The sequence below is a fragment of the Lacerta agilis genome, chromosome Z, assembly GCF_009819535.1.
Source record: "Lacerta agilis isolate rLacAgi1 chromosome Z, rLacAgi1.pri, whole genome shotgun sequence".
Taxonomy (NCBI): domain Eukaryota; kingdom Metazoa; phylum Chordata; class Lepidosauria; order Squamata; family Lacertidae; genus Lacerta; species Lacerta agilis.
In genome coordinates, this window is record NC_046331.1 from 1,231,787 (window position 1) to 1,258,404 (window position 26,618).

The window sequence follows — 26,618 nt, forward strand, 5'->3', positions numbered from 1 at the left end:
AATTACAAGTGTTCTTAAAACCCTGCCAGTGTATTTATCTGTCTGCAATACTTTTGCAAATACATAAGCATTTCCCTTTCTTTTTTAAAATTTCTTGCCATCTTGATTTCTGCGCTTTCTGGTTAGCTTTGCCATTTCAGAATAGCCCATTAACCTGGTTTGCCACTCTTCCTTAGTCGGTTCTGCTTCCTCTTTCTATCTTTGGGCTAAAAGCATCCAAGTGGCTATCATAGCATACATAAAAACATTTTTTTTCTGATCTTTTGGAATTTCCGCTCCTATAATACCTAATAGAAAAGCTTCTGGTTTCTTTTTTTAAATAAAGATTATTCTGATTCCCCCCCCCCCCATTTCATTATATATCATTTCCCCCTTTTTTTAACCTTCCTACATTCCCACCACATATGATAAAACGTACCCTCTGTTTCTTTACATTTCCAACACTTATTAGATCCTGTTCTATACATTTTGGCTAATTTAACTGGGGTTAGATACCAAGGCCGCAGGTTCAATCCCTGTATGGGACAACTGCATATTCCTGCATTTCAGGGGAGTTGGACTAGATGACCCCCAGGGTTCCTTCCAGCTCTACAATTCTATCATTTCTATTATCCAGAGGTCTCAGGTTTGCCTTGAGCAGTGTTCTTCAGTCATCAAAATATCTGGGTAAATAGGAATGTTTTTCAAATTCCCTCTGAAAATTAAAGAAGTTAAGAATGATGGAGACAGGCACACCTCACTAGGGGAGCATTTTCCACAACTGGGGGGCCACCTCTGAAAAGGCCCTGTCATGGGCAGCTCCTAGTGGTGGAACTGCCAACAAGTCCTCACATGCTGATTGTAGGGTGCAAGGTGGTTGGTACTGGGAAAGGTACTTGGGCCCAAAAACCATTTAGGAAGAGGGCAAGGCTATCTCATAAACAGCTACAAGTCACACTGGTTGTGAACTGCTGCCAGGATTACTAGTGGGATACCTCTCTGCATCAGCTGCAGTGGGCAGTTGGACAACTGAGCTCATGTCCTGCTTCTGGGCATCCCACAGGCAGTTGGTTACTCTGGAAACAGGGTGCTGGGCTGGCGGAAGGTCCAGAGCCCAGTATATGCTTTGTATGCAGAAGGTCCCTAGTTCAGTCTTTGTCATCTCCAGCTGGGGCTGGGAACGAAAGCCTTCTTTGTGCTCCAGTTTAATTCAGTCCTTTATTCAGAACCGTGGTGTGTGTGTGTGTGTGTGTGTGTGTGTGTGTGTTATTGTTTCATTTTGATTTCATTATGAATTTTGTGATTTTTACACTGTATTTTTACACTGTGAACCACCCTGAAAGCACCCCCCCCCCCCCGTTTTGGAATCACAGAAGTGTAGATTTGGAAGGGACCCAGAGGGTCATCTAGTCCAAGCCCCTAGAGAATTCATGACAGGTGGCCATCCAACCTCTCTTTAAAAACCTCCAGTGTGGGAGAGTTCATCACCTTCCAAGCAAGCAAGGCAATCCGTTCCATTGTTGAACAGCTGTTACCATCAAAAGTTCTTCCTAAGGTTTAGTTGGAATTTCCTTTCTCGTCATTTGAACCCATTGCTCCAAGCCCTCCCCTCCGGAGCAGGAGAAAAATGGCTTGCTCCATTTCCCACGTGACAGCCCTTCAGACGTTTGAAGATGGCTCTCACATTCACCTCTCGGGCTCCTTTTCTCCAGGCTGAACACACCCAACTTTCTCCACTGTTCCTCGCAAGGCAGCACAAGTGCCAGCAACCTTGCTTTGAATAGTGCAGAGGTCCCTCCCTGCCTGTCAATTACTGCTCTCTCTGTTTCTCATTTTCCAATCTTAAACTCAGTGGCTCTCTCTATTTGTGCAGCATTTTGCAATTTTCTTAAATAAAACAAATTCCCAGAAGAAGAAAAAATCCAGCATTTTTGTGTGAATTTATAATAATAATAATAATAATAATAATAATAATAATAATAATAATAATAATAATAATAATAATTTATTATTTATACCCCGCCCATCTGGCCGGGTCTCCCCAGCCACTCTGGGTTACCACATTTCTCCCGGTTACCACATTTTTGTACACAGCCTTGACAAATGTGAATTTTTTTCCATAAACAATTTTCTTTTCTAATGTAACACGCATGTTACCTTCACTGATGTATTGCATTCTTATGCGCAGTTTCCCTCAATGTGTTCATCTCCCCACCTAAAAGTTGTTTGGTTGGAAAAATTGCATCACAAAATTCAGATAAGTGAGAATTCCAAAGGACAACCGGGTTTTGGGTCTCATGTTGTTTTAGGAAAGTGCAAATTTGATAAATTTGGTTTAAAGTGTAAACCACATCAAATTTCTCTCACTGACCCCCCCCCCCCCAATTGCTGGGAACTGCATCTCTTTGGACCACCTTATCCAAGGGAGGGGAACCAAACACTGACTTTTGTTCTGCTTTTTTACCCTGAGCCTGACAGTAGTTGGGAGTCATATAGACACAGCAGCAGTTTGGATGCTGGCTGTGGCTCCATCTGGGAATTGGGGGGTGGGGGTGGGCAGCTCACTTGTTCTGCATGCAGAAGGTTCAAGGATAAATCCCCAGTCCACAGGTGTGATGAGGAAGACCCCTCTCTGCCTGAGCCCTTATAGAGCTGCTGCCAGTCAGAGGAGGCATTGCTGGCTTAGCTGGATAAGTAGCCTGAACCCCAATATGAGGCCACATATAGAATCATTGAACGCAGAGTTAGAAGGGACCCCAAGGGTCATCTAGTCCAACCCCATGCAATGCAGGAAACACAACTAAACCACCCAGGTGGCCGTTCAACCTCTGCTTAAAAGCCTCCAAGGAAGGAGAGCCCACCACCTCCCGAGAAAGACTGTTCTCCTGTCAAACAGCACTTTACCATCAGAAAGTTCTCCCTGATGTTTGGTCGGAATCTCCTTTCTTGTAACTTGAATCCATTGGTTTGGGCCCTACCCTCCAGAGCAGGAGAAAATAAGCTTGCTCCATCCTCCATGTGACAGCCCTTTAGATATTGGAAGATGCCTGTCATATCACCTCTCAGTCTCTTCTTTTCCAGTCTAAACATACCCAGCTCCTTCAACAGCTCCTCATAAGGCTTGGCTTCCAGACTCATGATCATTCTAGTTGCCCTCCTCTGCACACCTTCCAGCTCGTCAACATCCTTCCTAAATTGTGGCATCCAGAGAAGAGCAGGGCTAACTTCTACTGAGCCATTGACCATGCTGGCTGGGGTGGGTGGCAGCCGGAGCCCCACAGCTCCTGAAGGGCACCATATTTGTCTCATCTGGTTTACAGAGCGAGCAATGAAAACGCTTGGGGAACATTTACCTCCTTCACAGAACTACAGTTCAAATGAGTCCCTTCTTTGAGAGATTGAGCCGGCCAGGAATGAAGAGAGTTCACTGCTATTGCACACACGAGGGGGGGGGGGCTGTGATCTTATAGGGAATCCTGTGTGTGCTAATTTGCCTCTAATGCCCAGGTCAGAAGATTCGGGACAGATAAAAGAAAGTCCTTCAAGCAGTGCAGATTTAAACGGTGGAACTTGCTTCAAAGGACAAGGGCTCCAAGACACTTTGTGCTAAAAAACAACAACACCCTGTGAACTGGATAAATTAGAGCAGGGCTGCCCTCTGCTGGTCCGATTATGGAGTGATCTGAAAAATTCCCAATGTTCGCTATTAGATGGATATTAGCTAGCTAGGTTGCGTGTTTGTATGTAGGCCTTTAATGAACCCGGGAGCCTCAACTCCGACACCCCACAATTTTAGCCAAATCATGTCTGTCTCTGTCCTTCTGAAAACATTGGCTAAAGGGGTTGGTTGGTTGTATCACAAAGCAAGGGGGGGGGGGGAGCGCCTGTCCCCTGCAAGAATGTGAACCAAATCTTTGAAGGGTGGGTGGGTGGGGTACCGTATTTAGGATCCCTTTTGAGCCCATCTTGTATGCTGGCCCATTCAGCAGAGGCAAGGAATCAAATACTTGCAAGCTGCATAAAAAAGTAACTCCTTCCAGACAGAGGCACTTGTCAAGTAAAGAGGAATGGGGTTCTGATCCTGCTTAGAGGAAATCAGTGGGCTTAAAGGTGCATCACTCCATTCCAAGTGTGTGTCTGTGTGCAACCAATCCATAACTCTGGCATGTGGCCCACGAATGTCCACCCATCTCTGAATATTGATTGATTGATTGATTGATTGATTGAATTTATATACTGCCCTATACCCGGAGGTCTCAGTGTGGTTCACAGAACAACATCAAAATATAAAACCACAATATATATAGTCAAAATATGGCCCTCAAGGACACAGAGGTAGCCCACACAGGTGATGATAGCACTGTAGCCTGCAACCCAATCTTTTAAGTGGCAAACCTCCAGCAGTTCCTTTGCTTACTTTGAGTATGGTCAATGGAGACAGAAGTACTTTTAGGAGAAATTGTTATATTTACATATCTATACAACCCAGGCATAGGATTGGCTGGGAGGGGCAGTTCCACAGCACCAGCACCCCAGCAGACCTTGCTTCTCCATTAGGTTTTCAGATGGACCCCAAGTCACAGCTTTGGGGTTCAGCACAGAGCAAGACATGCCTCTGTCTCTCCAGCTTCCAGCATCAGCCAAAACATTTCTCACCTCCCTCACGGGCCAGTTGTTCTCCTGTAAGATGGGGGAAAACCCACTCACTTATCATGATCGGAAACTCTTTGGACACGGAGAGGACTGTACTTAACTGGCCAGCCTTAACAAAGGAACTTATCTGACCCTCTACTAGATTCTAAGCTTCCCTGATATAGAATCACAGGCCCGGAAGTGAGCCACCAGCACCAACCAGGCTGAATCCCCAATTCTATAACACCTGGGACAGCTCAGTTGATTGAGCATGAGACTCTTAATCTTAGGGTTATAGGTTTGAGCCCCACACCGGGCAAAAGATTCCTGCATTGCAGAAGGTTGGACTAGATGACCCTCGTGGTCCCTTCCAGCTCTCTCTCTCTCTCTCTCTCTCTCTCTCTCTCTCTCTCTCTCTCTCTCTCTCTCCCCCCCCCAATGGTTAGCAAAACAAAAACAAACAAACAAGCAAACAAACAAAAGCCAGGAACCTAGAACACAGTACTGCCCATGAAGGGCATCTGCTTTGCCGAATTGCATGCACACACATAAAACTGTAACACAAGAACTCATGGCAAAAACATATTTCAGCTGCCTGTTTTTTTCTGTGTAATTGTGCAAATGTTGTCTTGTTCACAACAGTTCACAGCCACATATTTCACAGAGCAGACTCATTTAAATTAATGGGTCTAAGTTACCCATGCCCATTTAATTCAATGGGTCTGCCTGGCATAGGGCTAGCACTGGATAAAAACCTGCTCTGAAATAACAGAAGAAGAGATTGGGAGCCTGTGGCCCTGCATATGCTTGGCCCCCAGTTCCTGTCAGGGAGTTCTTAGAACCACAGAAGTGTAGAGTTGGGTCGGGAGGGTCCTAGGGGTCATCTAGTCCAACCCCCTGCAATGGCAGGAATCAAACCTAAAGAATCCCTGACAGATGGTCATCCAGTCTTGTGTTTAAAAACCTCCAGTGAGTTGTAGTTCAGCCGCTTCTGGAAGGCTACGGGCTCCCCTCCCTCCCTCTGTGTCCTTTGCCTCTGTTTTCCAAGCCCCCTCAGTAGTCTACTTTGGCCTTGTGACACCCCCCCCCCCAAATAACTGCACTCTTTACATTTTTAATGCTGCAAAGAATCTGCCAGTGTTTGCAGCAAGAGGCATGGGGGAGTTTTAATGCAGATCTGCCCAAATCCAGTCGCACGGTTTGCCAAGGCACTTTGCAAGAAGACAGTGCCAAGTTTGATCCCCGGCGTCTCCAAGATGGGTTTTTTTTTGGGGGGGGGGGTCCCTTTCAAAAAAATATGCAAGGAACACTGAGCATGATAAATCCCTCTGAAATTCTAGGAAGCTCTTTGCATACAATAACTCCAGGATTCTCACCCATGAAACGGTGCTGTGACTATGGGCACTGAAGGGAGAAGCAGGGAAGAGACCCTGCCTTGCCCTTGGGAGGGTTGCTGTTTTAGGAAATGGTCACAGTGTTCTCCATTGCAAGCAAAGGGAACAGTCTTTAAGTGTTCAGGGCCAACTCAACTCACTCTGTTGGGAGATCACAAACAGAAGCGGGTCATTTCAGCTGGCCTTAAGAGCAAAGAACATACCTTATTGCAGATACTAATATTGTGCAGTTTGAAGTGACTAGATAGATGCATGAAAACTGACTCCTTTTGGAAATGAAACAATGCCAGGACCCATAAGGGTATTATTCAAATTTTACTAGTACGTTCTTGACAGCAGAATTAAAACATCAAATGCACATCAAAAATATCCATATAATGTCTTGTGCTGTTCAGCACAGCCTCAGCATCTTTAAAGAATATGGAATATTCCAGCGAGACCTAGAAGCAGAGAGATCTTCCTGCTACAGCCTGCTTTCCAGCCTCCATTGGCTTTAGGCTGTTTCTCCTCAGGAGGGCTTCATCTTCATCCTCACTCCATGGAGTTTGGGAGACAAAGACTCAAAGGCTACTCCCTTCAAAATGGAGATTGGCAACCCAATACCTTCATCACATGATCTAAGGTTACAACACTCCAGTGTTAGCTACTAGAGATCAACAACCGGTTAGTTAAAATATCAACTCAGCAAGAGCTCAAGAGTGCTCTCCTTGGCTTTAATATAGCCGCGTAGAAAATCCCTGTTAAAACTTCTACAATATACCTTTAGCCATTTTCCATTTTAAACCTTCATTAATACACATAGATTTTCATTTCTGTGTCAATTAAACTGATTATACTTAACATACCTAGACTCCCTTGCACCCTTGGCAATATGTTGGCTGCCCAGAACAGAAGAGCAGGCGTGCTTCTAGCCACTGCAAGCCAGAATGGAGAGAGGTGATTTTTGCACACAGGCCTGCGCCCTTGGCGGGGGCGAACCTATCCAACCTGTAGGTCTGCCCCAGCTTAAAGGTGAGCAAGGCAGGAGTGTATAATATAGGTGGCAATGTTAAATTAATTATGGCCACCAGAGGGCACAATAGGACTGTGCTACACAGGCATGCCACAGCGTGTTGAACTTCCATCAGAAATCCTAGTGTTTGCAGGGTAAAGATTATGGGCTAGAGTTAATCCAGAGGCCGCCCTGGAGAAGGCAGAGGCACTCATCCGCCAGTAACCTGGTGCCCTCCAGATCTGGACTACAGAGCCAGCATGGCGTAACGGTTAAGGGCGTTGGACTAGGATCTGGGAGACCAGGGTTCTAATCCAGCACTCGGCCGTGAAGCCTCCTGGGTATGGCCTTGCCCCTGTACCTCAGCCTAGCCCTCCTCACAGGGTTGTTGTAGGAGGGGGAAGAACCAGGCACATGTCACCTTGAGCTCCTTGGAGAACAAAGTGGGAGATACAATTCTATAAACAAATGAAAACGGCCAAGTGCAGGACGAGCAAGGTGGGAGCCGTACCCCAACCACATCCAGAGAGCACCAGGCTGGGGAAGGCAGCACTCTCACACATTTCCTGGATGCTAGAGAGAGAAAATGTACCAAATCAAGGAAGGGCTTTGATGTACTTCAGGCTTCCAAGGCAATCGTGCCAAGCTTGCTTGCTTGCTTTTTTTTTTGAAGTGTACTTATCTTTGACTTGCACCATTTCCTAAAAGAAGACTTTTTAAAGCCCCCCCCCCCCAGCACTGCTGAACCTGGAGCTTTAGGCTAGCTTAATGTATTTTCAGTGTCCCTCCTAGAATATCTTTCATGAAATTGTTTTTTTTAAGTGTTTTGAGCTGATGTTCAGCCTCTGAAACAGGTTTTTGTGAACCAGACCTGAGACTCTTCTGTCTGTACAACCACGTAGCCTCCAAGGCAGCATGAGCTCTGTTCTGGTGTAGTGGTTAGGGAATGCTGGAATAGGGAATGTGGGAGACCAGGGTTCAAATCTCAACTCGGCCATGTAGCCCACACTTGGTTGGCCTTCAGGGCCATTCACTGCCTTCCATCACAGCGTAGTCATGAAGATTAATTGGCGGGGGAGAACCGTGTCTGCCAGCTCGAGCTCCCTGGAGGGAAAAGGTGGGGGCATATATGCAATAAATGAATAAAAGAATAGGGGAGATGAAGAAACACTCCAACTGGATTTTATGATGTGGGGGTGTGTGTGTGTGTGTGCACTGGATGAATGACAGAACATGGGTTTGGTTTTGTCTTTTGAGAAATTATCAGGAAGCAAAGTGACACCCCTATACCCCCATGAGAGAGAGAAGCAGACACAGAGCAATGGAGTCAAATTACAAGAAAGAAGATTCCACCTAAACGTTAGGAAGAACTTCCTGACAGTAAGAGCTGTTGGACAGTGGAATTTGCTACCAAGGAGTGTGGTGGAGTCTCCTTCTTTGGAGGTCTTTAAGCGGAGGCTTGACAGCCATCTGTCAGGAATGCTTTGATGGTGTTTCCTGTTTGGCAGGGGGTTGGACTGGATGGCCCTTGGGGTCTCTTCCAACTCTAGGATTCTATAAACTTAAATACGGTTTTATGTCAATGGCCTTGTTAAGCTGAAGAATCCGTCTGTGTGAAATAGGTGGAAAACAGGCAAAAACCACCTCTCCCCCCCCCAACCCTCGCCAGGGAAGGGTGTGCACCAAAAAGACCACTCTGACAAACTGTAAGGAGAAAGAAATCTGTAATTATACTCATGGTCCCAACAACATTGAACGCTTTACACAATAAATTCAAACTTTCTCTCTCTCTTGAATTCTTCAACAACAATTTACAGGATAACACTTGGAAATAAAATGACCCCTGACTCCTCTTGCTCTCAAGTAGGCTTTAAATTATGACACAATTTTTCTCCCCCCCCCCCCCACAACACACAGAAATGCCCCTGACTCAAACCTCTGGCCCAGAATTTTGCCCCTGGCAAGAAAACTGTGGCAGATCATTCAAGTTGGCAGCTCCAGCACTCTGCACATGCTTCTGCAACCTCCCCTGCAGGTTGTCCCAGATTTTTATTTCAAGTGAAGCTTGGCTGTTTGAATGAAGCGAGGATTCCAGTGTGAACTGGGAAATGTAAGCCATAAAGAACAAACATTTTGTGGGGAGGAGACTATAAGCTACATCCTACATTAGTCTTTCTTAACCTGGTAGTGGCACCCGCCCTGTGGAACACCCTCCCACCGGATGTCAAAGAGAACAACAACTACCAGGCTTTTAGAAGACATCTGAAGGCAGCCCTGTTTAGGGAAGCTTTTAATGTTTGATAGCGGATAGATTATTGTATTTTAATATTCTGTTGGATGCTACCCAGAGTGGCTGGGGAAGCCCAGCCAGATGGGCGGGGTATAAATAATAATAATAATAATAATAATAATAATAATAATAATAATAATATATTATTATTATTATTATTATTATTATTACTACTACTACTACTACTACTACTACTACTTCTACTACTACTACTCCAGATGTCCTGGACTACAGCTCTCAGGTTGCAAAAGAGAGTCCTGCATTTTGCAAAAATCCTGATTATTTTAAACAGGTGGTTTGTTTGTTTTTAACCACTGGGTTTCCATCCTCTGTGCTAACTTGGAAATAGCTTTGAGAGAATGTGAAACTATGTGGTTTTTGGCTCAGAGTCTCCTATATATGATAAAAGAAAGCAAGATGTGTGAACCTTCCTCTCCTCCCACCTCGTTGAGGTGCGTGCGTGTCAGCTGTTTCCCACTATTGCAACACTGTGATAAAAGAAATCAGCACCACCAGTGGAATTTCAGCCTGCCTTGCGGCAGATTCTCACTCAGCACATTGCATATGGCCAGAAATATCCAAGTATGGAACATACACATGGTCCCATCGATTAAGGGCACACACAAACACATGAAAAGTGATGTTTCCCTTCCAAACAAACGGAAGCGGCTAACGGAAGCTGTTCTGCATGTGCAGTGACTTGCCTGGGTGCTCAAACGCCATGCCTTGATTTCTGAGTACATCTACCCTCAGGAGGCAGGATTCTCACCCTGCCACCCTGATGAATACTTAACTGGCCAAACGCAGCTGTGCCTTTATGAAAGCACATGCATTGACAAGCAAGTGTTAAAATCTCCGTGCTGCCAATATTCCTGCATGTGTGAAAACTACAGATTAAAAATGTACACAAGAGCATCCCCACCCTCCAACCAGGGTGGTTAGAAACTCTAATTGCCCTTTGAACTTGCCCCTTGAGGACTTGTTTAGTGGTAGTTGATGGGCAACGGCCTCAATTTCCAGAAGTGCCCTGCTCTGGTGACCAGCCTAGGCTACCTGGCCTCTGCGGGGCCTGGTCTACCTGTGCAGAGGGTTGCTAGGCAACCCAGACATGGGTGGCCCTTCTCTCTCTCTCTCGCCCCCCCCCATGAATTGCTACCAACAACACATCCCTTCACCCCAAATCAACCTTCTAAACACATTCCTGACCTGCCTCGTGAAACTGTGCATTTGGCCCCCGAAGGAGGCGCACTACATGCCCCTCCCCTCTGGATCTCCCCAGCTAAGGGACACACCTTTTGAATGGCAACACATCACCATTTCCTTTTCTTTTCGGGTGCCTTTCGAAATAGGGCTCCTCTGCTTGTGTGAGCCAGCCTGCAAGGCCCTCGTGTGAAGGAGTGAGAATCACAAACCGGGGGTGCCTTTGTTCACTAGTGGGGGGCAGCTTTGAGGGTCCTGAAAGTTTTGGGGGGTGGCTTTCACCATATCAGGGGCATTTTCCCGCCACCCCCCAAACTTTCAGGACCCTCAAAGCTGCCACCCACTAGTGAACAAAGGCACCCCCCCCCCCCCGTTTGTGATTCTCACCACCTCTTGAGCTTGCTTGGCCGACGTGCTTCGCACTCGCTCCTGTGACATGTGCTCACCTGGGGCGGCCTTCAGTGGCTGCGCATGGCCGATCCGCCTAATGGCGCCACTGGCATGACACCCCCACTGAGCACTGAGCCCCCCCGACTCCTCCTGAGCCCACCTCTTGCAACTGGCTTGCTGTCCAGTTCTCCTGACTGCATTCCCACCTGGCCCCAAATTTAACTCTCCCTCCTCTCAAATCCGTCCTTTCAGCAACCGACAGTACCTACTCCTGATCCTCCTCCACTCTCTCTCGCTCTCTCTCTCTGTGACCAAACATTACAGTTTCCATCCTGACTTGCACGGCAGATGAGTTCTGTTTCTGAAACAGAAACAACCCATTTCCACCCTTCTGAGCATCCGCTGAGGGAAGGAGACGGTTGTGCCCCCTCCTCTGGATGACCCATAACCCCCAATTTCCAGCTTTCGCTTCAAAAAAAAAGACTAAGTTTGCAGCATTCACAGAACCTGATGGATGAGGTAAAATGTACAGACATGGGCCTCCTCTGTTTTTCTCTTTTGGAGAAACTAGTCTGGTCCCCAATTTCAGTGTTTTACTTTGCACAGATGGCCTGGGGGGGATCTCCTTTGACGCCCCTGCAATATGATGAGTGGCAGAACAAGTTGTCACCATTGGGACCCTGTGGGGCTGGGTCTACTCGGAGTAAAACTTCGCTGTCCACCACCCAAGCATCCGCTGGAATTGGCTTTCTGCACTCTCTCACTCTTGGGTCTCCTACTCAGCGCAAAACTGTTCAGATTTCACCAATTTAAATAATAATAATTTATTATTTATACCCCACCCATCTGGCTGGGTTTCCCCAGCCACTCTGGGCGGCTCCCATCCAAATTAATAATAATAATAATAATAATAATAATAATAAAGCAATAAAACATCAGACATTAAAAACTTCCCTAAACAGGGCTGCCTTCAGATGTCTTCTAAAAGTCAGAAAGCTGTTTCTTTCCCTGACATCTGATGGGAGGGCGTTCCACAGGGCGGGTGCCACTACTGAGAAGGAATAGGAAAGCAGAAATAATACCAACTACCTCAGGATCTAGGAAACACCAAAACAGTATGCTTAATTTCTCCAGCCTCAGAATAAAATAGAACTGAAAGGAGTATCTGTGCCACTAAACTCCTGCTGAAGGAAGGGATGGTCTGCTGTGGGGATGCAGGTGGGGGGAATTGTGGGGTGGGGGGGGACCTGAAGGGTGGGCTCTCTTTCATTCAGCAAAAGGTGCAAACTTCCTGCACCTTCAGCATTCCCCACACCCCCCAGGGGGGTTAGAGGTAAAGTGTTTGGAGGGTGCCACCACAGCCCCTCTCTGGCCTAACAGCCGAGGCCTGGTCTGCAAATGGCAGCCAAGGTGCCTTTCCAGCGGTTCCCACAGGGGCGTCCAAGATGGGGCTATCAAGTGACTTCAAAACACTGGACAAATCTCACCTGTGTGCGTCCCTCTCATTCCATGGGAGACTTCCGGAAGTGACCATTATGCTGGGGATAACCACCACCCACCCTGCTCGGGTGCTAACCTTGCCTCACAACCCTGAATGCTACTACAGGCCACCCACGACCTCCTTCTCCCCACCTCTTTTGCCCCCCCCCCAAACTGCAAGCATCTTTTCTTGGCTAGGGGAGCAACCTGTGGCATACAGTCTAGATTTCAGCCAGCCGCGCTGAGCTCTTTCCCTGGGGCACGCGAGACTGAGGACCTTGCGCCTGGTTGTACCCTGGGTGACACGAGGTCCTTAGGTGTTCCTCCATCCCAGGTCAAGACTTCTGGTCATTTCCTGATGTCTGCTGAGGACCTCTGCTTGTGTGGGAGACAAAGGCAGTAGACCCCTCCCCCCAGCTCTCTTCTTTTGGAGACCACGTGGCTTCTGGCTCAAAGTCCCCCACTTTCGCTCTTACGGAACTGCCAGCCTCCACTGGTGGCCATTTCAGAGACTCCCCTCTGGCGCCACAGCACCCTACAAGCCACCTCTAACCCCACAACCCGTGCCTGGCAACCAGTGCGAGCATGGTTTATGCACGAGCAACGCAGGCCCCGGGTGTGTCCAGCTCGTCCTCCGAGAGACTGATGCGCAAACAGGTTTCATTGCCGGCTGAGGAGAAGAAAGGACGCCGGACAGACAAGCTGCCACCCAGATCCCTAGCGGGGCCTTTCTCGGGTCGTCCCAAGGTCCCTTTTGCTGGGGGTGCCTGTCCACCCTCCCCAGCCCGCTCCTGGCTTAGGGCCGCCTGGTTTTCGGCACGGCCGCAAGTGTGACCTCTTCCCAGCGTCCTGGGCTCAGACTCCAAGCTGGCCAGCGAGAAGAAGGTGATGCTGGTGAGCGTGGAGGTGCTGTGGCCGGGCCCAGAGTTGGTGCTGGTGCTGGTGCCGGAGCCGGTGTCCTTCTCTGCTTCCAGGCTGGGCGAGGTGGTTTTGCTTGACCTCCTCCGCAGGGTTGGAGGGGGCGGGTTCAGCTTGGGGATGAGGGGCTGCAACCTGTCAAATGGAGAAGGGATGGGTGGCTTTGCACACTGCCCTGGTGTTTGGCAGAGAAATACTTCTACAAACAAATAAATAACTTTACGGCCCTGTGATCTTCGGATAAAGGGCAGTGTACAAACTTAATAAGGAATAAAATAGAACGAAAATAATATTACCCGTATTTTTCCGTGTATAAGACGCCCCCCCTCCAAATTAAGAAAACACCCCTCAGCACTACCTGTGTATAAGACAAGCCCCAATTTTAAATCTAATTGTTTGGTTTAAAAAAACAACAACAACCTACTCTTACACACGGAAAAATGTGGTATATTTTATTTGTATTCCCCTAATTCATTAAAAATATATATATATCAGATCAGTTCACAACAACTATAGATAAAACCATACAATAAAAACCATGTAAGAATGCTAAGCTCAGAAATCAGCCAACTACCGTGGAAGGGACTTATTCTTAATTACCTGCACAGGCCAGGCAAAATGGAAAAGTTTCCAGCAGGCATTTAAAAGTTGAAACAGAAAGCGCTTGCTGGATCTCTAGTGGCAGAGTGTTCCACAGGGCTGGGCTGATGGGACACCAAAGGCTCGGTTTCTTGTTGTTGTCAAATTAGCCTCACCAACTGAGGTAACGACCAGCGGTGCTCCTGCTGATGACCTGAGTGATCAAGCTGGGATATAAGAGCTCAGGCGCTCCCTGGGTACCCTGGACCCAAGTTGCCCAGGGCTTCGTAAATTGGTACAAGGGCCTTGACCTTGGCTCAGTAGCAGGTGGGCAGCCAGCGCAGGTGCCTGAACAAGGGTGTCGCATACTGTCGGCCAGGTGACCCCACCAGCAATCTGGCCACCGCACTCTGCAGTCGCTGGAGCTTCAGGACCAGACCCCCCAAGGGCAGCCCCACACAAATGCTGCCCAGGAAATGACCCAGGAACATTCTGCATGCAAAGCAGCTGTTCCACCCTTGAGTAGCAGCCCCTTCCCTGGCTTGCCTGTAGTGAGATTTGAGTAGCAGCCCCCCCCCCACTTTGCAATTCTAGCAAACAGTAGTTGGGTGCTACCTTGGGGCAGCACACCCCTCCCACAGCGAACCAGGTTTTGCATTCTCCATTACTAAACTGGCATTCAGTATGATTCCCCATTGTGTGCAATTAACTTTAACCTTGCATGGTTGAAAGCCTACCAGTTGAAACTGCACAAATTAACTGCACACAAGACAGAGAGCTTTAAAACTCTTTTTGCATTCTTTCCCCCGGTGTGGAAAGAGATTTTTCAGCAAGATCTCACAAGAGCACCCAGAGCCTGTGGACTGAACAGGACTTGCCCGGTGAGCAAGGCAGAGAGCGTAATTGTGCAAGATGGGATCGTCCTGTGTTGAGAAAGGGGATTTTCCTGGCTGGGATGTGTCCTCAATTCGGGGTGGTGCCTCTCATCTGCCTGGATGGGTAGAGAGGTGGGAACATAGGAATCTCTGGCTGTGGTGAAGCTGCATTTGTCGGGTTCTGTGCGAAGGGGTGAGCCACATCCATGGCTCCACCCACTTCTGCCTCTGGCCATGTGGCCCCTTGAAAGCTGCTCAGGAGGAAACGTGGCCCTTGGGCTGAGAAAAGTTTCCCTCCAGCCACCTGTGAGCAAAACAGCTGACCACATATGCTGGTTTTTGAAGGTCCCCCAAATTCTGCTAACCAAGGCCAGATTTGCAGGGGAGGCGTAGAACCCAGCCTTATGAGGAATGGTTGCAGAGCTGGGGATGTTTAGCATGGAGAAGAGGAGACTGGGAGGGGATGTGACAGCTGTCAATTAAGGGCTGTCCCGCAGAAGATGGAACAAGCTTGTTTTCTGCTGCTCTGGAGGGACCCAAAACCAATAGATTCAAATTGCAAGAAAGGAGGAGATTCCAACTAAATATCAGGAAGACCTTTGTGAGGGTTAAGAGCCATTCAACAGTAGAATGGACTCCCTCTTAAGGTGGTGGGCTCTCCTTCATTGGGGGGTTTTAGTCAGAGGTTGGATGGCCCTGTGTCAGGGAATCGCTGGCTCTCATTCCTGCATTGCAGGGGATTGGACTAGATCAGTGTTTTTCAACCACTGTTCCGCGGCACACTAGTGTGCCGCGAGATGTTGCCTGGTGTGCCGTCGGAAAAATTGAAAAATTACTTTATATATAGTCAATATAGGCACAGAGTTAATTTTTTTAACATTTTCTAATGGTGGTGTGCCTCGTGAATTTTTTCATGAAACAAGTGTACCTTTGCCCAAAAAAGGTTGAAAAACACTGGACTAGATGGCCCTTGGAGACCCCTCCAGTTCTGATTCTATGAGAGCAGACCGATGGGTGCGGCAGCATCGTTGGCGCTGGCACAACAGCTGTGAAATTGCAAAAATCTGCATGTATCGCAGCCCACCCCCCTTTCCCACCGCACAGTGCATGGGTTGATTATGAGCAACACTATGCCAAGAATCCCCTACCTCTCCTCCTGTGCTGGAGTGCCCAGGTAGCTGCTCTTCTGCCGGCTGGATCTTCCGAGCACCCCACAGTCTGCGGCCTCAGACCCCTCAACGCTGCGGAGGCCGTCTGGCCCCTCCAGGACTGCCAGGTGCTCCTCGCTCTCTGCCCAGTGGGCCGGCTGGCTTCCCTTCTCCAGGTTGGACAGATTCAGGTAAGACTCGCAAGATCCGCCCATCTGTGCCACAGGGCTGCCCAGGACGCTGGCCGGTGTCGAGGTGGATGGCAGGTTGATGTCAAGGCTGTAGTGGTTCTTTAAGTTGAGGGAGAGTGACTGAGCCAGACTCAGGTTCTGCAGGGAACGGTCAACTAAAAGCAAGGGGGGGGAGGAATGGTGGATGAGTAACACCACAAGGATGGAGTGTCCGTGCCTGTTGTCTGAGACCAAAGGCTTCCCACAGAGGCCTCTGGGAAGCCCCCAAGCTGTGGGTGCAGGCCAATAGCCCTCCCTGGTCCTGTTTTATGCTCCCAGTATCTGGTATTCAGTGGCAGACTGCCTCTGAGCCTGGAGGCTCCATCTATCCATCAGGATATGAAGCCACCTGATAGACCTCGCAAAGCCACACAAGCTGCTGAGCACATCCGTTGCTCTAATTCTGCACTGCATTGCGGTAGCGCTGTGGCAAATTCAGAAGCTCAGGGTCCCTTCATGGCAGTCGCAGCCATGCCCCGCACAGCCATCCTCTTTCTCAGACTATACAACTTTCTAAGGTTATACAAGGGACGCAGGTGGCGCTGTGGGTTGAACCACAGAGCCTAGGGCTTGCTGATCAGAAGATTGGCGGTTTGAATCCCTGCGATGGGGTGAGCTCCAGTTGCTCGGTCCCTGCTCCTGCCCACCTAGCAGTTCGAAAGCACGTCAAAAGTGCAAGCAGATAAATAGGTCCCGTTCTGGCGGGAAGGTAAATGGCATTTCCGTGCGCTGCTCTGGTTCACCAGAAGCGGCTTTGTCCTGCTGGCCACATGACCCGGAAGCTGTAGGCCGGCTCCCTCAGCCAGTAATGTGAGATGAGCGCCACAACCCCAGAGTCCTAACGGTCAGGGGTCCCTTTACCTTTTCCTTTAAGGTTATACAACCATCTTATAGTAATTATACAATGACAATAGTTGGGTATCTTCTGGTGTTGCATGAAAACTTACTTTACAAACCGTTTCAATTTTATTGAGCCTAACCTACCTGGCAGGGTTGTTGGGAGGATAATGCGGAGAGAGGGAGGACCAGGTGGGTTAGCATTACTGGGTACCCGAGAGAGGCCCTTGAGCGACCCTCCATGGAGAGACCCCCTCCCAACTACTCCAGTCACTCACCCGGATGTCGCAGGTGCACCTTGATTTCTAGTTCCTTGAGCTGCCTCACTAGCAAGGAGACGTGCTGGAGGAGGTCGTGGTTGGTCATCAAGAGCTGCCGGACTCGGACCTGAGCTTCAACCCGGGCTGTGGTTTCGGCTGACAGCTGGTCTTTCAGGAGCTGCACCTGCCGGGGGACGGGGCGAGGGTGGGGACACGATGGGAGAGTCTCGTGAGCCGAGAGGGATGAGTGAAGCCACCAGGGGCCCTGCTGGGTCAGGCCAATGCATCCATCCAGCCCGACTCTCTGCTTCTAACGGTGGTCAGCTGGAGGTGCCACTGGGCAAGCCATGCGCAGGCAGGCGACAGCCGTTCTCTGCTGCTTTTGCCTCCAATTCAGAGAAAAGAGTGCCCCTGAACACAACAATGAGGCTTTATGACAGCTATCAATTAAAGTTCTCCTCCACAGTGGATTTGTCAGAGGCGCTTTTGGTTTTGGCTTCCTTTCCTTTCGAGCCACCTATCATATTCATCCCCTTTATTATATTATATTTATATATGTATATATGCACACTCACTCACAAACACAAGAACCACTTACAGGCTGTTGCAAGCAGAGTTTGCTTCCAAGCTTCCAAAACCCTTCTTTCGCACTGCTTTTATTCTACTGAGAGTTTAATTACTTTTTAACTGTTTGCATTTTCCATGATTTCAACTTTTTACCTGAATTGCTTTAATCTGTGTGAGTCACCTGGCAAAAAGCCAGGGTATAAATACAGCGACAACATCCTATACGGGGCAATTTAAGGTAGAAGCTAGTGGGTCTCTCTCTCTCTCTCTCTCTCTCTCTCTCTCTCTCTCTCTCTCTCTCTCTCTCTCACACACACACACACACACAAACACACACACACCTGCTGAAAACTGCGTCAAAGAAAGTGCAGTCAGGTGGTCGCCAGACAGGGAGGGGCATAGTTACCTGTGCCGCAGCCACCTGCGTCTGCTGCTGCTGCTGCAGGAGTTGGTGCTGGAGGAGCTGGAGGCAATGCTGGGAGGCCAGCGGGGTCACTGAGGCGGGGGAGCTGGGGCTTGCAGGGCTGCCCAGCGGCTGTGCGGTGGAAGGGCGGAGCGACCCGGTCTCATTTTCCTGGAATCCAGCATGCGGAGACAAGGAGGGGAAAATCAGGAACCTTCTCCGCACCTTCCCTTCTACAACACATATTCGTGCCATGCAAAGAGAACTGCTGGCTCCCCAAGCGATTTGCAGCCAGACATATTTCTTGCAGAATGTCACGACGAGAAGCGTTTTCAAAAAAATACTTTTTTCTCTTCCTGGAGTAGTTCTGCTGATTATTGTGAACGATTGTAAAAAAAAAAGATTAGATAAAAAAGTGCTGAACAAAAGGGAAAGGAAAACAGCACTCCTGTTTGGGTAGTAGTCATTACCCAAGACACAAATTATCCCTGGTTTTTGTGAATTTATGCAATTATTGTTTGCAAAAAAATAAAAATAAAATAATTTATTTATTTAGCTTGGATGCAGCCCTTCTTCCAAAGATCTCAGGGCAGCTCACAGCAAAAAATTACAAGATAAAAATGCAAAATACATAATAAGAATAAGAACAAAACAAACCAATAACCCCACCCGCTCCACCCTTTAAAAGGACATGGGATGTTAATCAGCCCAAAGCCTGGTTGAAGAGAGACATATAACGAAGGCACCAGGTGGGCTTCTCCGGGGAGACCCTCCCACAATGGGGAACCCCTTGCTGACAACAAGAACATAATGTGCTTTTTGTTACAGTCTGTACTTCTATGAACAAATGTATAGATTTTAAAAATAAAATCCCATCTCTTCTCTAGGCTTGGCCCCTAGCCCCAAATGTTTGTAGACCTGCTTAGAGGTGGGGGGCACTGAGAAAGTGTGGGCTAGCAGCTAATCATCTTGACTTCATCTTGACTCAGGAGGACTCCCCTGCCTGAGTGCCTGAGGGCCCCGTTCCTGCCACTCACCACCTGGCCCAGGGCGGGGCCTGGTAAGGCCTCAAAAGGACTGCTGCTGCCTCTGCTTTGCTGCTGGTTGCTGCTGCCCAGGAGGACTCCCCTGCCTGAGTGCCTGAGGGCCCCGTTCCTGCCACTCACCACCTGGCCCAGGGCGGGGCCTGGTAAGGCCATAAAAGGACTGCTGCTGCCTCTGCTTTGCTGCTGGTTGCTGCTGCCCAGGAGGACTCCCCTGCCTGAGTGCCTGAGGGCCCCGTTCCTGCCACTCACCACCTGGCCCAGGGCGGGGCCTGGTAAGGCCTCAAAAGGACTGCTGCTGCCTCTGCTTTGCTGCTGGTTGCTGCTGCCCAGGAGGACTCCCCTGCCTGAGTGCCTGAGGGCCCCGTTCCTGCCACTCACCACCTGGCCCAGGGCGGGGCCTGGTAAGGCCATAAAAGGACTGCTGCTGCCTCTGCTTTGCTGCTGGTTGCTGCTGCCCAGGAGGACTCCCCTGCCTGAGTGCCTGAGGGCCCCGTTCCTGCCACTCACCACCTGGCCCAGGGCGGGGCCTGGTAAGGCCTCAAAAGGACTGCTGCTGCCTCTGCTTTGCTGCTGGTTGCTGCTGCCCAGGAGGACTCCCCTGCCTGAGTGCCTGAGGGCCCCGTTCCTGCCACTCACCACCTGGCCCAGGGCGGGGCCTGGTAAGGCCTCAAAAGGACTGCTGCTGCCTCTGCTTTGCTGCTGGTTGCTGCTGCCCAGGAGGACTCCCCTGCCTGAGTGCCTGAGGGCCCCGTTCCTGCCACTCACCACCTGGCCCAGGGCGGGGCCTGGTAAGGCCATAAAAGGACTGCTGCTGCCTCTGCTTTGCTGCTGGTTGCTGCTGCCCAGGAGGACTCCCCTGCCTGAGTGCCTGAGGGCCCCGTTCCTGCCACTCACCACCTGGCCCAGGGCGGGGCCTGGTAAGGCCTCAAAAGGACTGCTGCTGCCTCTGCTTTGCTGCTGGTTGCTGCTGCCCAGGAGGACTCCCCTGCCTGAGTGCCTGAGGGCCCCGTTCCTGCCACTCACCACCTGGCCCAGGGCGGGGCCTGGTAAGGCCATAAAAGGACTGCTGCTGCCTCTGCTTTGCTGCTGGTTGCTGCTGCCCAGGAGGACTCCCCTGCCTGAGTGCCTGAGGGCCCCGTTCCTGCCACTCACCAACTGGCCCAGGGCGGGGCCTGGTAAGGCCTCAAAAGGACTGCTGCTGCCTCTGCTTTGCTGCTGGTTGCTGCTGCCCAGGAGGACTCCCCTGCCTGAGTGCCTGAGGGCCCCGTTCCTGCCACTCACCACCTGGCCCAGGGCGGGGCCTGGTAAGGCCACAAAAGGACTGCTGCTGCCTCTGCTTTGCTGCTGGTTGCTGCTGCCCAGGAGGACTCCCCTGCCTGAGTGCCTGAGGGCCCCGTTCCTGCCACTCACCACCTGGCCCAGGGCGGGGCCTGGTAAGGCCATAAAAGGACTGCTGCTGCCTCTGCTTTGCTGCTGGTTGCTGCTGCCCAGGAGGACTCCCCTGCCTGAGTGCCTGAGGGCCCCGTTCCTGCCACTCACCATCTGGCCCAGGGCGGGGCCTGGTAAGGCCTCAAAAGGACTGCTGCTGCCTCTGCTTTGCTGCTGGTTGCTGCTGCCCAGGAGGACTCCCCTGCCTGAGTGCCTGAGGGCCCCGTTCCTGCCACTCACCACCTGGCCCAGGGCGGGGCCTGGTAAGGCCATAAAAGGACTGCTGCTGCCTCTGCTTTGCTGCTGGTTGCTGCTGCCCAGGAGGACTCCCCTGCCTGAGTGCCTGAGGGCCCCGTTCCTGCCACGCACCACCTGGCCCAGGACGGGGCCTGGTAAGGCCTCAAAAGGACTGCTGCTGCCTCTGCTTTGCTGCTGGTTGCTGCTGCCCAGGAGGACCCCCCTGCCTGAGTGCCTGAGTGCTGCTGCTGTCCAGCTCTTTTTTAAATGTTTTTTTTCTTTTTTCTTTTTTTTCTTAAATGTTTTAAAATGTTTCTATTATTATTATTATTTCTTTTCATCTTTTTAAGTTTTCTTGTTGTGGTGGTGGGATAGATGTTTAGTGGGGTTTTGAGTTTTGTATAATTTTGGTTACTTGTAATTTTTATAGTTTTTGGTTTGTATTGTTGTGTTTTGTTTTCTGTTTTTATATAGGTTTAATTTTGTTCTTAAGGGGTGGGGTCAGGGCTGCCTGGGAGGGGGTCCCGGCCAACAAAATGGCTGGGGCAGGTTCCACAGGGTGGGATGCACTGGGACAACCGATCTCAGTGATCACGGGCAGGAGGAGGAGTTACGCTAAGACCAGACCATGTCATTGCCGAGGAGGCAGGTTTAGTCGTTGTCTGAGGACTATTCCTGCCTCCGGGTCTGGTCCTGACCGGACGGATACTGGATTCAGCAAGGGATACCCACATGACCTGAAGATGCTGCTGTGCAATGCCAGGTCAATGTTGAATAAAACCACTGCCATCCACGACTTGATTGTGGATGGTGGACTTGACCTGGCATGTGTAACAGAGACTTGGTTGGATGAAGCGGATGGGCCTGTCCTTGCCGCTGCTTGTCCACCAGGTTTCTCTTACGCACAGCAACCCAGGCCATCTGGGCGGGGAGGGGGGGTTGCAGTGATTTTTAGGAAGTCATTAGTTTGCACCAGGCGTCCTATTGGGAAGACCCAGTTCTCTGAGTGCATGTTCTGGAAGTTGGGCAATAGGGGCAGTACAGGATTCCTTTTGGTGTACCGACCTCCCCGCTGCACCAAGGATTCCCTGCCCGAGCTGCTTCAGGTCGTGGCGGATGTTCTCCTGGAGTCACCTAGTTTGGTCGTCCTGGGGGATTTTAACATCCATGCCGACACGACCTTACAAGGGGCCGCTCGGGACTTCGTGGAAAGCATGGCCTCCATGGGGCTGTCCCTGAATAAGTCTGGTCCAACTCATAGCCGAGGACATGCCTTAGACCTGGTATTCACCTCTATGGATGTTGGTGATCTGACATTAAAAAAAAGTGAAACTAAAGAAGTGCCATGGTCAGATCACTTCCTGGTACAACTGGACTTCTCCGCAACCCTTCCCCTCTGCAGGGAGGTGGGACCAATTCGGATGGTCCGCCCCCGCCACTTAATGGATCCAAATGGTTTCCAGAGAGTGGTAGGGGATACTTTATCCCATGTTGATGGCCTTTCAGCCGATTCCCTGGTGGCCCGCTGGAATGTGGAGCTAACCAGGGCTATTGACTGTTTGGCTCCGAAGCGCCCTCTCCGGTTGCATGGAGCCCGGACAGCCCCGTGGTTTTCCCCGGAGCTGAGGGCGATGAAACAATCGTTGAGACGGCTAGAGCGCCGGTGGCAGAAAACCCATTCTGAATCCGACCGAACACAGGTTAGAGCTCAACGTCGAGCCTACCAAGTGGCGATAGCGACGGCGAAGAAGACTTTCTTCACCGCCTCTATTGCATCTGCGGAAAATAGCAGCAGGAGACTCTTTCAGGTGGTTCGGAATCTATCGGAGCCACCTTCGTCATCGGGGCCTGGTAGGGACCCCAAGATCTCCTGCAATGCGTTTGCAAAGTTTTTTGCAGATAAAATCGCTCAGATTCGGAAAGAGATAGACTCCACCGTGGGAGCAGGGCCAGGGCGGGAGAGTGCCAGAGTCCTGTCTAGTCCAGTTGCGTGGGATCAATTTCAGTCTGTTACCTCCGAGGATGTGGACAGGCTGCTTGGACGAGTGAAACCAACCACCTGTCTCCTTGATCCTTGCCCATCCTGGCTTATAAAAGCTAGCCGGGAGGGGCTGGGCGATGGGCTGCGCGGGGTGGTGAATGCTTCCCTCTGTGAGGGAGCCTTCCCAGCCCCGCTGAAAGAGGCGGTCATTAAACCGCTTCTTAAAAAAACATCTTTAGACCCGGCCAATATGGCCAACTATCGCCCAGTCTCAAATCTACCATTCTTGGGCAAGGTGATTGAGAGGGTGGTTGCTGAACAACTCCAGGCACGCCTGGAAGAAGCGGACCATTTGGATCCCTTCCAATCGGGATTCAGGCCTCACCATGGGACTGAAACCGCCTTGGTCGCGCTGGTCGATGATCTCCGGCGGGCTAGGGACAAAGGTGAGAGCTGTTTCCTAGTTCTGCTGGATCTCTCAGCGGCCTTTGACACCATCGACCATAACATCCTTCTAGACCGGCTAGAGGGGTTGGGAGCTGGAGGCACTGTTATACAGTGGTTCCGCTCCTTCCTCCTGGGCCGTGTTCAGAAAGTGGTGGTAGGGGATGAGTGTTCAGACCCCTGGGCTCTCACTTGTGGGGTGCCTCAGGGTTCTGTCCTCTCCCCCATGCTTTTTAATATCTATATGAAGCCGCTGGGAGAGATCATCAGGGGGTTTGGGCTGGGTGTTCATCAGTATGCGGATGATACCCAGCTCTACCTCTCTTTCAAATCAGAACCAGTGAAGGCCGTGAAGGTCCTGTGTGAGTGCCTGGAGGCGGTTGGAGGATGGATGGCGGCTAACAGATTGAGGTTGAATCCTGACAAGACAGAAGTACTGTTCTTGGGGGACAGGAGGAGGGCAGGTGTGGAGGATTCCCTGGTCCTGAATGGGGTAACTGTGCCCCTGAAGGACCAGGTGCGCAGCCTGGGAGTCATTTTGGACTCACAGCTGTCCATGGAAGCGCAGGTTAATTCTGTATCCAGGGCAGCTGTCTACCAGCTCCACCTGGTACGCAGGCTGAGACCCTACCTGCCCGCGGACTGTCTCACCAAAGTGGTGCATGCTCTGGTTATCTCCCGCTTGGACTACTGCAATGCGCTCTATGTGGGGCTGCCTTTGAAGGTGACCCGGAAACTGCAATTAATCCAAAATGCGGCAGCTAGACTGGTGACTGGGAGTGGCCGCCGAGACCACATAACACCGGTCCTGAGAGATCTGCATTGGCTCCCAGTACGTTTCCGAGCACAATTCAAAGTGTTGGTGCTGACCTTCAAAGCCCTAAACGGCCTCGGTCCTGTATACCTGAAGGAGCGTCTCCACCCCCATCATTCAGCCAGGACACTGAGATCCAGCGCCGAGGGCCTTCTGTCTGTTCCCTCACTGCGAGAAGCAAAACTACAGGGAACCAGGCAGAGGGCCTTCTCGGTAGTGGCGCCCGCCCTGTGGAACGCCCTCCCATCACAGGTCAGGGAAATAAACAACTACCTGACATTCAGAAAAAACCTGAAGGCAGCCCTTTTTAGGGAAGTTTTTAATGTTTGATATTGTTGTATTTGGTTTCTGTTGGAAGCCGCCCAGAGTGGCTGGGGAAATCCAGCCAGATGGGCGGGGTACAAATAATAAATATTATTATTATTATTATTCACAGACACCTTGAATCAGTGCTCCCCAAACATTCTGGGACCACCCCTCCCTTGGATCCATAAACTCATCCCTAGTACCCAGTGCTGTAGCTAAGAGGGGGAAAGGCTAGCCAGGTGAAGGCTCCAGACGGGTGCCACTGAGGCTGCCAGCCTGTGTGTGTGTGTGTGTGTGTGTGTACGCAAATGTGCCTTGGTGTGTGTATGCCTAACTGGGTCTTTGACCTGGGTGAAATAAAAGCCTAGTTTCACCCCTGCCAGGACCCCCTACATTACCCTACAAAATAGCATTATTCAGAGTCGCAGTTTGCACGACCCACTAAGGACGACGGCAACACTATAAAACTCATAACAGTAACAATTGCACATTTATCCAAAATCCAGTTGAACTTATTTACAGTGGTACCTCTAGTTGCGGAAACGATCCGTTCCGGGGTGCCGTTCGCAACCTGGAAAGTCCGCAACTAGAGCAGCGCTCCTGTGCAAGCGCGGAGTGTGATAGAGCGCTTCTGTGCATGTGCAAAGCGCGCAGAACGCTTCTGTGCATGCGTGTGCGGCGAAAACCGGAAGTTTGCTGCATTCGCAAGCTGAAAAGACACAACATGAACCTAACCCAACACGAGGTATGACTGTAGTTAAATCAACTCAACAAGACTGATGAGCTTGAAGCAGTGATACCAGCGTTTCCTTCTGGTAGCATAAGGCTCTTAATCTCGGGGTCATTGGTTCGAGCCCCACGTTGGGCGAAAGACTCCTGCATTGCAGGGGGGTTGGACTAGATGACCCTTGGGGTCCCTTCCAATTCCACAATTCTGTGATTCATACCTTCAGTGGCCCCTGCTGCCCCCTTGCCTCGTAGTGCCACCTCAGGCCACCCCCATTGCCTTAAATCAAATTTCCCAATGCAGCTATGAAGCGGAGTATGGTGAGCTTGGCCCATTCACCCTTTCTTGGCCTAATCTACCTTGCAGGGGTGGCTGAGAGGGCAGAACACAGTTGGAAAGTGTTCATGTTCTTCTGGGCCTCCCTGGAGGGGGGAAAAACATTGCATTGGGCTCTTACCTGACTGCTCCTGTCCTTCAGGATCATCCCAGATTGTGGGACCCCTCGGCTGGGTGTGGCCAAGCGCAGCTCGCAGGCTCCAAAGTCGGGTGCAAACACCCCCTCGGGAACATTTTCTTCGTCACCCATTGCTGCCCCAGCCAGCTGGAAACCTTCAAAGTGACACAACAACAGAGAGCAGAGGGTGTCACTCTCCCAAGGGCGAAGGAGCCCCTCTTGCTTTGCAACCTGGGAGAGCGATGCCTCGAAGGTGGCCCCCCAATCTCAACCTCATGCAGGAACTCCTTTATCGACTCAGCCAAGAGTTGGCAGACATGGTGCTTCCCGCTTCCAGGCACATTTAGACAGGTGTTCACCTTACTGGGGCTTTTTGTCCAAATGAAGGCTTTTTGTCAATTCAGACAAAACTTCCCACAGGGCTGAGCCCGGCCATGTCCAGCATCAACTCGATAAAGCAGCAGGATTGTACTATATCAGAATCTATATCATTTCTCCAAACCCCCTCCCCCATGTTTGTTTTTATTTTCATTTCCTAATGCATGGAAAGTATTAACAATGGTGATAAATAGCTCCCTGGAAAAGACCCTGATGTTGGGAAAGATGGAGGGCACAAGGAGAAGGGGACGACAGAGGATGAGATGGTTGGACAGTGTTCTCGAAGCTACCAACATGAGTTTGGCCAAACTGCGGGAGGCAGTGAAAGATAGGCATGCCTGGCGTACTCTGGTCCATGGGGTCACGGAGAGTCGGACACGACTGAACGACTGAACAACAACAAATAATGGGTGAGAAAAATGATCAAAGGAAAAAAGTGGGGGAGGGGAGGAAAGAAAGGACGGAAATGAGGAGGGAGTCGGTAGCATTCCAAAAACAGCGCTGCTTATTATCCAATTATGTTTTTCCAGAGAACTCCACTGAGAAGAGGGCAGCTGCCGATGAGGTCCCTTTATTTTAGTAAAGGTAAAGGGTAAAGGGACCCCTGACCATTAGGTCCAGTCGTGGACTC

The 26,618-nt window shown here is 50.4% G+C and overlaps 1 protein-coding gene across 1 annotated transcript in view; it reads right to left on the reverse strand.

The window, feature by feature from the left end:
* Nucleotides 1–12,594: 12,594 nt before the first annotated feature.
* LOC117040274 (carboxyl-terminal PDZ ligand of neuronal nitric oxide synthase protein-like) overlaps nt 12,595–26,618 on the reverse strand; it is a 43,723-nt gene continuing 29,699 nt past the window's right edge. Inside the window, 5 exon segments of the mRNA XM_033137949.1 lie at nt 12,595–13,408; nt 15,876–16,221; nt 17,221–17,386; nt 18,176–18,343; nt 25,613–25,764. Of these exon segments, the coding sequence (XP_032993840.1) occupies nt 12,946–13,408; nt 15,876–16,221; nt 17,221–17,386; nt 18,176–18,343; nt 25,613–25,764 (1,295 nt within the window). The 3' untranslated portion in view covers nt 12,595–12,945.